This window comes from Dasypus novemcinctus, chromosome 21 (genome assembly GCF_030445035.2).
Source record: "Dasypus novemcinctus isolate mDasNov1 chromosome 21, mDasNov1.1.hap2, whole genome shotgun sequence".
Taxonomy (NCBI): Eukaryota; Metazoa; Chordata; class Mammalia; order Cingulata; family Dasypodidae; genus Dasypus; species Dasypus novemcinctus.
The window spans coordinates 49,159,869-49,173,531 of record NC_080693.1 but is presented as its reverse complement, the minus strand read 5'-3'; the positions used below and the strand labels follow the sequence as shown (position 1 = coordinate 49,173,531).

Sequence of the window (13,663 nt, the reverse complement as noted above, 5' to 3'; positions counted from 1 at the left end):
AAGTTGGTGCTAGGAGGCCTGGATCTACTTCGGAGGCATGGGAAGACAGTGGATCTTTTGAGTAGCCTCCTAGAACATTATCCATTCATTGTTTCTAAAGAATCTATTCAGTGCCTCCTATAACAGAAATGATAGCTACCACAAGTACTTTCTCTTTACAAGCATTAGCTCATAAAATCCTCACAACTTTAATACGTAGATAATATTTTATACTCATTTTTAATATGAGAAGGAGACTCAGACATGTTGTGTAATGTACCCAAAGTCATGTAGTCAATAAGTAGAAAAGTAGAAATTCATATCCTAATCTGTATTATATTTATTTTTCCCCAAGGCAGACACATTTTAGATGTTGCACATACAAAAATTAAGACATGGAGGCTTTTGCTTTCCTGGAGCATATAGACCAGCTAAGAAACAGACAGCTACACAATTATAATAAAATAAAGTACTTGCCATAAGAGGTATATATTAAATAAATGAGTAAAGAAATACATAAATTTGCCTTGGGGTGTCAGAGACCTTCTGAGGACAAACTTTAAAGATAAACAGTCATTTCCTAGGTGATGAAGGTAATACGTGCAAACACAGAGAGGTGGGAAGGAGTTGGACTAGTTGGGAAACTTAAGGAGGTCAGCAAGGGCTAAAACAAAATGTAGAGGTACAGTAGGAGATGAGGCTGAAGAGGTAAGCACTTGGATATGAGAATTTAAAAAATGAGATTTTATCTCATGGGGATTGGGGAATCATTGAGGCCAGCCCTGTGAAGAGTTTGGTCAAAAAAAGAGATTCTATATGGCATTGTATCATGGAGCCCATAAGTTTATAAAACCTCGAGGACTAGAGATGACCTAAGGGTCACAACCAAGTAACAATGGCAGCATTACAGATGGAAGACTCCATTGGAGGTTTGAGAAGTGGTGGTGAGAAGGCAGCAGTATGCTCCATTGGCGCACCGAACCAGAAACTGCATGGGGGTTGGGAACACTGCACATAACTACCACGGCCAATTATTTCACCCATGCATTTGTTCACCCAATACACATATACAAAACAGGGAATCATAGCTTGGTAGCATCATTATCCGAATATTTCTATAAGAATACCCCAAACAATGGTTGATAGCTTTTGAAACAGCATGGCACATCCCCTAGAAGCTAACTTCAGGTGTGACACTGGTGAGAACCTGGTTAGAGACTTCTGGAACAACAGTCATGTACTACTTGGAGAATGCCAGAAGCAAACATTCTGGAGGACACTATCTGGGGCATCTGGGGTGAGCAGGGATGGGTCCATGGATATGAATCTCCTAAATATCTGGGCAGTGGAGTTGCTCACCATACCTCAGAAAACAGGCACAATTTTTTTTTTAAAGATTTATTTATTTATTTCTCTCCCCTTCCCCCCCATCCCAGTTGTCTGTTCTCTGTGTCTATTTGCTGCGTGTTCTTCTTTGTCCGCTTCTGTTGTTGTCAGCTGCACAGGAATCTGTGTTTCTCTTTGTTGCATCATCTTGTTGTGTCAGCTCTCCATGTGGGCGGCGCCATTCCTGGGCAGGCTGCACTTTCTTTCGCGCTGGGCGGCTCTCCTTATGAGGCACACTCCTTGCGTGTGGGGCTCCCCTACGCAGGGAACACCCCTGCTTGGCAGGGCACTCCTTGCGCGCATCAGCACCGTGCATGGGCCAGCTCCACATGGGTCAAGGAGGCCCGGGGTTTGAACCTTGGACCTCCTATGTGGTAGACGGACACCCTAATCACTGGGCCAAGTCTGCTTCCCAACGAGCACAATATAACTGCTACCTTAAGAGAGGGAGGCAAGGATCTGTCAAGGGAGCAATCACACTTTCTTATATACCCAATAGAGGGCACCATCCAGGAGGAGGTAAGTAGAAAAAGGCCAATTACCTTCACCCAAAAGGAACTGAACAAAAACCCTTAAGTTAGAGAATTGAGATGCATCTCCCAAGTGGGACAGAGACCAAAAGACTGAGTAGAGTTTCATGTCTTATATATTTGTATGTAACTGTATATGTTTATTTATTAAAAGAGGTTGTCATTTCATCCCTCCCACCAATTAGCTACATGGCCATAAATGAGCTGCTTCTCTTCCTTCGGTTTTGGTTTTCTCATCTATAAGGTGAAAAAGCTGGATCTGATGATCTCTAAGGTTCATTCCAACTGTAATATTTTATTAGGATTCCAAATAGTTACTGGAGATGATAAAATTATTTGTCAATTTATAATTATGTTTTATAAGTGATACAATACCAGATTTTCCTCTTCTTAGGAACTGCTGTGTGAAAATGACCCAACAAATGCAGAATTTACAACTTTCTCAGTCAAAAAAACATAGTGCCCCATCATCTCCCAATGCTGCCAAGCGCCTGTACAGGAACCTGTCTGAGAAACTGAAGGGCAGCCACTCTTCGTTTGATGAGGCCTATTTTAGAACAAGAACTGACCGGCTAAGTCTCAGAAAGACCTCAGTGGTAATAAAACCCTTTTCTTATGTCTCGGTTTGATTTGTTTGGTTATGTTTGGGTTTAAGAGGATTCTCAGAAGATCCGTGTTTGCAATTTTATAAATGCTGAAACAGAATCAGGTAAGGTAGAAACCACACAAATCTCTGTTATTACCAAAAGCTTAAGTGATGGTGAGATTTTTCTCTGATTTTTATTTCTGAACTAGGCCAATGAAACCAATCTCAAAACAAAGCAGTTTGACAAATATGGAACATAAGATGAAATAGGCTCTATGAAAGTTCCACTCAAATATTGATGGGATCATTTATTACTTATTTATAATGTATACCCTGCAAGTTTCCCAAAGGGATTCAAGATAGAATCCAGGCAAAGAATGCATGTATATTGAAAAATAGACTCAAATAAAAGGAAAAGAAAAGATAAAGGGGAAAAATAACAAGAATAACCTAGAAAAAATAAAATATTGGGGGTGGGAAGAGAAATATATATAGACATCCTTATATATTAGTGTCTTAAATTGATCCTCAACAGAGCCAAGGGCTTACTATGAACATACTCATCACGGATATTTCTGCAGAGAGTAATAGCACCATTGGTTTGAGCATAAAACCAAAATGAATCCTAGTCCTTTCAGATAGAAGCATGTTAGAGTTTGCCAACAAAAACATGGTAGAGAAAATGACTTAAAAATGAGAGCAAATATGGCACAAGAGAAATACAACTAAAAATCACAACTGTGGACAGGTCAGCATTTTAACTTGAACTCATTTGTTTTCTCATTTCAAATTCATCTTCTGGGAGAGCTTGGTTGTGGTTGAGTTGTGGCCTAAGCATCAGAGGTTGGTCATTTTAGCAGATTGTTGACAAATCACTTTTTCATTCAGCTGATTATCCTGCAGCAAAGAAAGCTGCACACCAAAATAGCTGTATCTCCAGGGTCTCCATTGTCAAAACAAGCGTTTGCATAAGAGCTTTGTATTTTCCTCCAATTCCAATCATGTGTTATGTACTCTCAGCTAAAGCCAACCTGGAACCTTTGATAGGAAGAATTGGGTTTTGATGAGACTAAAAATAAAACCTGCCTGTCTAAATATTTGGTCCCTGAAGATTTGCCACGTTTATCAGGCAAACTGTATGCTAGGTCAGGAGCAATGCTACACTTTCGAAGACCAAGGAGCTCATGGAGAAGATACCAGATATATGTTTAAAAAGTGTTTGCATTGGTCTTCTCCCATAAGCAAAAGAAATATGCACTTAAGAGAATTCCAGAGCTCTTTTCCTTTATTCACTGTTAATCTTATGAAAGAACTTGTTGGAGGAGTTATATAATCGTTAGCTGGTTTTTTTTTTCCTCTGTGTGGTTCATATCTTATGAATATTCAACGTCTTGCCCTCTCAGGCCCAGAAACAATTTTACACCCAGTCACTGAAACCCTGGCCTCAGAGCTCAGAAACTTCAGGTGTTCAATGGTTGAAAACATATAAGGGTTGAGTACCAAGGAGTCTAGGATTTGGATCTCAGCCTGTGCTCAGTGTGGAGCCATGTGAGATTTGCAAATAGGAAAGTGACACGTCACATTGCATATTTTAGAACAATGGCCCCTGCATCGGTGTGGCGCATGGGCAGGGAAAGACTAAGACTAGCGGCATGCAGGTGATTTCTGTAGCCAAACAAGGGATGATAACAGTCCGAGCCATAGTAAAGACATGGAGGAGAAGAGGGATGGGGTAGGTTTGAGAGAAACAGAGAAAGCTCACTCTCAATTCCAAGTTAATCACAAATTAAGAACTACTGGAGTTTCATTATCTATGCCAGTATTTTCCAAATTATGTTCTCTAGGACACTAAACTAAGGGCAATTAAGATAAATGTTAGGAAAAGCATGTTCTGTAATCAAGTAACAATCAAAACCTGTCATGTTCCCTTCCCATCTTGGAGAGTCATAATTGCCTGTGAAAATTGTCGAAAACTGTCAAAGGTCCGGAGAGATCCTACAGTAATGAGTTAACTTGGTTTGATCCAATGTTTATTAAACTTATTTGACTATATGCTACTTTCTTCATGCAACACTTTTTAATGAGCTATTGAAGTGTGTGCCACAGAACAACTGTTTGGGTAAAGCTGAATTTTGCTCTAATCTATTCACTAGCTAGGCTATACTGTATTTTCCAATGCATCATCTAAAATGCATCTCAATGTACCAATCTAGTTCATGCCCATTATCTATGACAGAGGGAAGGTCCAATACAGCCTTTACACTGGAGAGCCTAGAATGTATTGTAGTTATATCACTCATAAGTGGGAAAGTGGTCACTGAAGCAGTCTCTAACATTCAAAATAGCTAAGCTGCAAAGACACATTGGCCTATGAAGCTGTGCTAACCTGCTTTTGTTCTCCCCTAGAACTTCCAGGGCAACGAAGCCATGTTTGAGGCAGTTGAACAGCAGGACCTGGATGCGGTGCAGATCCTTCTGTACCAGTACACACCAGAAGAACTGGATCTCAACACACCTAACAGTGAGGGGCTGACACCCCTGGATATTGCCATCATGACCAACAACGTGCCCATTGCTAGGATTCTTCTGAGGACAGGGGCCCGGGAAAGTCCACACTGTAAGTAAACCTGAGAATGAAAAAGCATGTCCTAATAAAGCTAGACACCAGCTTCATGCCACCAAGATAGCCATTGTTGACCGTCAGAACAGAAACCCTTTACATGTCTATATGAACTTTCATGAAAGTTCATGCAGACAGTGGTCATACTTAGTCAAAGCATCAAGTTGCACTCTAAATAGACTATACTGAGTAGTATTTAAAGGCAACCTCCAAGAAACTCCCTCCTAAGAATTTATCCCAAGCTTTAAAATATTATAGGAGATATTCTAAATGAGGGTACAGGAATAGGAGGTATCAGTGGAAAAATTATGAGCATGTTTATGTTTGTATCTTCATACAGTCAATATGGTGGCTATAATCATTCATTTATTCATTCATTCAACAAACACTAAATGCCTGGTGCTGCTGTAGAAGGGAGGGAAGCAGTAGTGAACAAGACAAAATCCCTACTCTTATAGAACTTACATAATAGAGGAGACTTTCAACAAATAAGTAAATAGATAAATTAAGATATAAGTACATAAATATTAATAGATAAATTAAAATATAACCTAAAAATCTAAGTTAAAATATAAACTTAAAATATTAACTAAAATATACACTCAACCTATATGCTATGAAGAAAATAAAATGGATCAATAGGGATAGGACTATTTTTAATAGGGTGGACAAGAAAAGCCTCTCTCAGGCAGCGATATCTGAATTGAGTCCTAAGCCTTATAAAATGAGTGAGCCTTGAGAAGAGGTGGGGATACAACTCTAGGCAGAGTGGCCAGCCAATGGAAAGGTGCTGAGGCACCAGGAACAAGTTTGACTTCGAGGAACAAGAAGGTCAGTGTGGCTGAAGCAACGTGAGCAAAGGGAGGAGTGAGAGCTGAGGGAGGCCAGTTTGCACAGGAGCTTGCAGGCCCTAGTGAGATGTGTAACTGTGATTCTAAGTGCGATGGGAAGACAGGGGAGCAGTTTCAGCAGGCAACTGACATGTTCTACTTTCCATTTAAAACGCTCGCTGAGGAGCTGTGTGAAGAACAGGCCGTGGCTGGGCACTTGTAAAATGAGGAAGAAGCTTAGGGAGCTATTTTAGTGGTCCAGGAGTCAGATGCTGTTGCCTGGACTAGAGTGGTAGTGACACTGATGGTAGGCAATGCTAGGAATCTGGACGTGCTCTCCTGTGTGTGCAAGAACTACCTTGAGCTACAGATGGAAAATGGATAATGCAGTGATTATTGGTATATTCACAGAGCTGTGTAACCATCACCACAATCAATTTTAGAACATTTTGCCATCCCCAAAAGAACCTGTATTCTTTGGACCCTGTACTGTCCTTCCATCCCCCCAGCCCTACTAGCTGTCTATCTGTCTCTAAAGTTCAGCCTCTTCTGGACATTTCATGCACTATGTGGTGTACGAGGCAAGATTCTTTCTGGAGGATCAGACTTGCTGAAGGGAGCTTCTCTGGGGCCAGTGGCAGACCCTGCCCAGGCGGGGAGGGGATGATGCCATACAGCACTGACCCTGTGTGAGGCACTATTCTGAGCACTTTACCAGTACTGGCTCCTCTAATCCTCACAACCACCTTATAAAGTAGGTACTAACATTCCCCTTGGTGCAAATTCTCTGACCCAATGACCACAATGGCTCTGAGCCATAGTTTTTATGTTTCCTAAAAGAAAAAAAGTAAACTCATCAAACTGTTAGTCTCACTAATGCTGATTCACTTACTTCCAAGTGGTAAGACCCAGAAGGCTGAAAGCGAAACAAGCAAATATATAATTAGAGGTCACATCTCTGCTCCTAAATTTCAGAAACCACCACCACCCAAAGATTCCCCTTAAACTAGGTAGAGAAGCAGACCCTTGTATCAGAAAACCCCTTATTTTTAAAATGCTAATTCCACCACATCCATGTCAAAGAGGGTGAGAATCTGGGTTCAGTAGAGTTTGGGCTCTCCAAAAGAGCTCCGTAGGACAAGCACTGCTCCTTTTCAGTGCAACTGGGGGGATTCAAGGGATGGACAGATAAGGGTGGAAATTTTTTTTTTTAAGGCCTCTTTGCTGCCTTCAGATTTATTCTGCAATAATGTCTGTCCCAAAGATCCAGTGAGAAAGGGTGGAGGGAGAATCAGTGGGTCTGAACCTGGAAAACGCAGACTGAGCCCCATTCTACAGGAACAAGGAGGCCATTCATCCACATGGTGCCACGGCCATCCTGCACTGGGCTGGATGAAACATTAGTCCTACTTACCTGAGACGCTAAAAGAATTCTGCATTTTCCATGAAAACAGTAAGACCCCCACCCCAACCGCCCAAATCCTCCTTGTGCATATGTAAGCCTTCATAAAAGAATCCAAGTCCTAAATAGCTAGTTAAACCAAAAGCAAGTTTGTTCAAGAGGTTCCTGGTTTACCTTACTCCCTCTGGGTGGATAACTCAGTTATTATCACAAAGTTGTAAAGGACAGTGAGAGATCCTGCCTGGTTTTAGCTTCTGAAATATACCACATATAAGTTATGTTTGCAACCCAAAAAGTCGAAGAGAGAATACCACACAGAGCCTCAAGCAAAAATTAAAAAAACAAAAAATGCAAAGGAATATTGATTAACTGTGAACTCTCACATGCATTATCTCTAATCTTCACACTGACTCTTCAGGATGATGTTATTAACTCTATTTCAAGGGTGATTCTGTAAGGGTAAGTAATGGGCCAAAGGCCACACATCTAGCAAATGAAGAGGATGCCAAGTACTCAAGCCCAAGTCTGGGGCCTCCTTCTGCACAAACTTAAGCCTTTCTAAATCATCAGCATGGAGAGCAGTGGCCACCAGGTTCCAGCATTTTTCCTTTGTATCATTTACTGCAACCCTTCAGTGGATTTCTTTGTTCTGTTCTATGCACCAAAGTGCCATTCCTGTTGGAGAAAAACAGGATAAAAAAAAACACGATCAGTTTTCAGGGATTCTTAATTCACTTATACACCAAGCACAAAAGAAGCAGAATTGCTTCTGTGTGTGAGTATGAGCCAGGCCATGAGAAAAACCACAGCCTGCTGGCCAGAACCAGATGGGCAAACACCTGCTGCTTCCCCAGAAGCGGCAGAGGGAGGCAGGATATAAGAGAAGAAAAATAATGATGATGCCTTAAGTTCTTAGAGAATTTTTCACATTGCAAAGATGCTTTGCCTGCATCATCACACTTGATCCTCAGAACTCGGTTGTGAAGTGGGAGTTATTTTCCTCATTTTTATCAATGAGGAAACTAGAATTAAGAGCCAAATAGGACACTCAGTGCTTCAAAGCTCATAAGTGGTGGAGTCATGATTCAAACTCAGATCTTCCGTAGTAAATGGTTTTGTATTTGTGGAAAATCTTTAGCACAGTGATGGCCTTACAGTTGGTACTCAATTCCTTCCTTCCCTGGGCCTCATCTCTTCCCTTTCTCTAATGAAGTCAAGAACTTCAAAGCAGAGTATAGGGTTTCTTAGTAAGGTCAGCTTTCTCTCTTCCCTTCTATATATTCCCTCCTGAAAACTAGCCCACAATTCTTTCTCCTATATCTGCCCAGGATCCCAACAGGATCCCAAGGCAGAGGAAAGTCCTCAGTGGCATCTGTAGTTCACCCCTTTTCATAAGAGGAATCACAAAGACACAGCTGGATTTAGGGATTTAAGTCCTAAGCCATTGGACGAGTTCATCTACCAGTCTTTAGCTCCTGACTCACAGAGCTCTTGGGAGGTGTCCTTTATAAGCATAGTTTGACACTCACCTATGAACATTTCCTTATTCATAGGAAGAGTCTGAAATACGACTCCCCAAACTTACACAACTGCCCTGAAGTTAAATATATGCAGTTAAATATATGGATCCACTCTCTTTATTCAGTAACTTTGTTTCTGCTCCTCCTACCTTTAATGAAGTACAAGCAATATTCACCCCTTGTGGAAGAAAATATCAGCCATTATTGGAGTAGGATCCCAAGTACTTCCTCGCAGAGGGACTGGTATGCCAAACGTAGGAAACAGGACAGAATCTGAAGGACAAGAACTAGGAAAGCCAGTGCTTACCTCAGGGCACACGCGGGCTCTACCAGTGAGTGTTCCATCCATGAGCATCCCAGCCACCAGGAGCCATGTGCAATTGAACAACTGCTCTCCATGAGATGTTTGCCTCCACACTTAAGAGCCTCAGTCATAAACCTCTCCCTTATTCTAACTCATGCCTTGCCCCCTCCCTCAAGTCACAGTTGGATAAGTCTCCAGGAAGGATTTGCTGAATCATTAACAAGGGTCTTGCCTTTCTGAGGTTACCAATTACTTAGTATCATCAAGGTCTGAGAAATAGTAATCAGTGAAGAAATTAGCTCTTTCAGGGTTATCTACCGTGTGCAAATCTGATCACTCTCATGGATTTTTTCTTATCCCTTTGGTCTGATACATAATAGATTTTTAAAATTTTTCAGTTGTTATTTTAATCCTCTTAACAGTCCTGTCTTATGCTATTGAGAATTTTAGGTATCAGATTTTAGTACACGCGCACGCACACACACACAAACTCACAATGTATGGGAAGAAACTTTAAGGCTTCTGGTAATTTATACTTTGGGTACTTGTAGTTACTCGGGTGGATTAGTTTTCCAGGTTTCATTATAGAAGTTGGTTGTAGACGCAGTCTAATTGTTTTTATTTTTACATTAATAATGAGGACTGGTAAGAATGGAATAATACTCCTCATTGTTAGTCTTTCTATCCATTCCCTTATTCTTTCTCCTCTCCATTATTTCGTAGTTCCTCACTCTCTTTCTCTCAGATGCTACCTGTGAACTCAGAAATGTCATCCAAAATTAGTTATGTTCATTTACTTCATAAAATGCGATTGCAGAGTTACTGTCATCTGAGTGTGGTGCAAACACCAGCGATACAATTTTGGCACCGTTGTGGGGATTCCCCACTAGTCCTGCATTGTTGGGGGTTTGCGAGGAAGGTGGCTGGTGCTGAACTGGTTCTGACCACTTCTAAGAGGTGTGACTATGAACTAATGAGTCTGGCTTTGGGTAAACAAACACACCAGAAAGTCTACAATCCAAACGAGTGTTATCCTTTAACATGGTCCTCATGGGAGACCCCACACTTGTTCCCACAGTGCGGCCATTGCTCTAAACACTTTGGAATTGTCCTCAGAGCCAGTTTATGAGAAAATCGGACTCGTTGCTTAGAGTCACACCTGAATTTTGTTCCAAAACAGCATTGCCCAGCGTCATCACCCTCCACGTTCACCAGACTTGGCCTCAAATGATTTAGGGCGGTTTCCTGAAATCAAATCCACCCTCAAAGGACAAAGATTTGCAGCCATTAAGAATATTTAAAGAATGTGCCTGAGGCAAGTCCCCAAAACGAGTCTCTCAGTATTTTTAGCTGCTTCATTAAATAGGTGTATAAAGCCCCCCCTGACACACAAACCCGTTCCTCAAACCTCATCTCCTACTGCACCCCTCGCCCACAATGTTTCAGCCTCGATTCCTTTCCTGGAACATGCCAAGCTATTCTCGCCATAGAGCCTCTCTACTAGCTATTTCCTCTGCTTGGATTGCTTGAATGCTTTTCATCTTGATCATTCTTCTTAGCATTCATACCACAGCTTGAATATCAAGACTTCAAGAGAGGCTTTCTCTGGCCAAGCCTAAAATCACTTTCTAATCACACCACTCTTTTCTAATTTTTGGTATAGCCCTTCCCACTACATGATATTTTTCTCAGTGTTATTCTCTGCTTATTTCTGTACCCCCTGCAGTAGATTGTAATCTCCCTGACAGCAGGATCTGTCTCATTCATCTCTGATGCCCAGGCAAAGAAAAGACACTCGATAAATCTTTGTTTAATTGAGTGAATCCCAAGGCTACTCCTTTTGAGAGGTGTGGACATATTATTTCTTTTGAAGGGAATTCTTTTACTATATGTCAGGTGAACTGGCCTTCCCTGAATGTTTCCAAATAATTGTTTAGACATCAGTTTGCTACAGCCCAAATTCCAGCCACCTGTTCTTCAACAGTTGATAGTTGTCTTTTCGTTCTTTTGTTTTCCAATTTTTAAATATACATATAACATGGAATACAGTCTCCTTGTCAGAAATTAAAATCCATTGTAATTAAAGCTAAAAATACCTTTGAAGCCAACCCAGTACATGCACAGCACACACATAATCTAGATCCCCTTCCATGAACCCACTGTAAATGTTGGTTTGCGTTAGATGGCTAGCCAGTCTTTTTCCCATGAATTTTCATAGATACACCATCACCAATAACAACACAACAGAAAAGAAATAGCAGGTTTTTTGGGTTGTGTGTGGTGGGGAGCAGCTTTTAAATTAAATACTTAGCATAAGTTTCTGGAGTGAGAGAGTTCTGGCTTTACTAACTATAAAGCTAATTAGTACCACTTACTAACTACAGACCACTTACTAACTACAGGCAAGTTCCTTAACCTCTCTGTGCCTTGGTCCTTTTATTTGTCAAATGGAGATAGTTTTATCTACCTGCTTTAGTCATATATTGCTATGTAACAAATTACCCCAAAATTTAGCAATGGAGGTCAGTACACTCTTGTTATCTCAAAGCCTCAGGAATTTGAGAATGCCATTAGATGGGTAGTTCTGGCTTAGGATTTCTCATGAGATTGCTATCATCCTAGGGCTTGACCAAGCTACAGGATCCACTTTCAGGCGTAATCAGGTGGTTTTTACCAAGAGGCCTCACTTCCTTACTGCATGGGCCTCTCCATAGGGCTGCTCCATCATTGGCAGCTGAATTCCTCTGGATCAAATGATCAGAGAGAGGGAGAGAGACAAACCAAAATGGAAGCCACAGCGTCTTTTATAATCTAATCTTGGAGGTGGCATACTCGCATTTGTGCTCCATTCTATTGATCAAAACAGACCAACCCTGGTAGAGCATAGAAGGGGACTGCACAGGGATGTGACCATCAGGACACGGGAATCAGCCCTCTTGGAGACTGGCCACCATGTTAACTGAAAAAACACCTTTAAAACATTTTTCATATTACCTGGCATATAGTAAATGGTCAAAAGCATGTTAGCTAATGTAATTCCAAAAACAAAATAAAACAACTCAAGAGTTTTTGGTGAAGAATTTAAATATTTACCCATGAGTTGTATTGTTTGTGTTGCAAAACACGGCCCAATGCAGAACTTTTTAAAGTTTGTAGAATTTTATCTTATAAAATTACACTGTGCAACACAAGAGCTACTAGTCACATGTGCCTATTGAGATGTGCTTAAATGTCAAATTTTCACTGGGTTTTTATACATTGAAAGTAATATATATTCATATATATTGAATTAATTAAAATATATCATTAAAATTAATTTCACTTATATCTATTTACTTTTTTAATGTGGCTACTGGGAAATTTTAAATTTTGTGGGTCATATTATATTTTATTGGACAGCAGTGAAAATATCAACAGAGAATATAATTATCTTGTTTCGCATTTAAACCCTGTGATGTCATTGGGTAACCTGTTTTGGAAATTCTAAATAATTTGCTCAGGTGTTTTGCACATTTTAGAGATGTTCATTTGCCCCTTTGAGGTTGGTGAGAACTAAGCAGACACAGAACTGACCTTCTTTTCTTTTCTTTTCTTTTCTTTTTCTTTTTCTTTTAAATGTTACATTAAAAAAATATGAAGTCCCCATATAACCCCACCCCACCCACTCCACCCCTCCCACATCAACAAACTCTCCCATCATTGTGGCACATTCACTGCACCCGGCGAATACATTCTGGAGAACCACTGCAGCACATGGACAGTGGTCCACATTGTAGTCCACACTCTGTCAGTGTCTCTGGCTTCTTAAACAACCACCAGTCACAACCTAACATACATGATAACGTATGGACTTCATGATCCCTCTTGTGCTGGAGAGTAGTGAGTAGAACACTCCAGAGCACCAGTCTGGGCTTCCTGAGCTCTAGGAAAAGAAAGTTATACAGTAATTCAAATGAAACACAATCTCCAAATATCAAGAAACCTTTTTGGAACCACTCTCAAAGTCCATGGGAAAACCCAAAAATAAGACAACAGATTGAGTAAGTGAAGCCCAAGTGAGTTTTGAGTCCTGCATCTTAGCAAGACAGGTAAATTGAAGCTTATGTTTTGAGTTTCCCTGGTATGAGGTTTTTTTAATTTAAAAAAAAAAGCATTTAAGTATTTAGGTGCCTCTGTATTATTTCTTTTGACGCTCCTATCTTAAAACAAGTGGACTGTAAAGTTAAAATTTGTCACTCCTGATCAGCAAAGATAAATTTTATTAACTGCCATTCTTGGTTGCCCAGAGGCTATTGGCTTACAATGCAAGGTTTATACCTCAGCAACCTTGTTTTCTCCTTTGAAATAATAGAAATTGACTCCACTTATTGGCATATAATATTTTTCTGAACAGTAATTGAATCAGAAAACTGTAACCTGAGATGAGATTTTGTTTTTATAAAACAAGCATTTTTTCTTGTGTGTGTGTGTAACTTTCAAAATGATAACAAAGACAGTGGGTGGAAT

General features: G+C 40.5%; 1 protein-coding gene and 1 long non-coding RNA gene across 7 annotated transcripts in view; one reads left to right on the top strand and one right to left on the bottom strand.

The window, feature by feature from the left end:
* The window catches only part of ANKFN1 (ankyrin repeat and fibronectin type III domain containing 1), a 411,393-nt gene that overhangs the window by 253,763 nt on the left and 143,967 nt on the right, over positions 1-13,663 (top strand). For all 6 annotated transcript variants that reach the window (XR_011646850.1, XR_011646849.1, XM_058283928.1 and 3 more), the window contains exons 4-5: positions 2,290-2,491; positions 4,888-5,098. Coding sequence is in view for 4 of the 6 variants with exons in the window: in XM_058283928.1 (XP_058139911.1) it covers positions 2,290-2,491; positions 4,888-5,098 (413 nt within the window). In the remaining 2 variants the exon portion in view is untranslated. The remainder of the gene's footprint in view (positions 1-2,289; positions 2,492-4,887; positions 5,099-13,663) is intronic.
* LOC139437259 (uncharacterized) lies at positions 7,754-9,270 on the bottom strand. Its single transcript, XR_011646997.1, has 2 exons — positions 9,161-9,270; positions 7,754-8,008 (listed from the first exon to the last, which is right to left on the bottom strand). It is a non-coding gene; the product is annotated as an uncharacterized lncRNA (long non-coding RNA).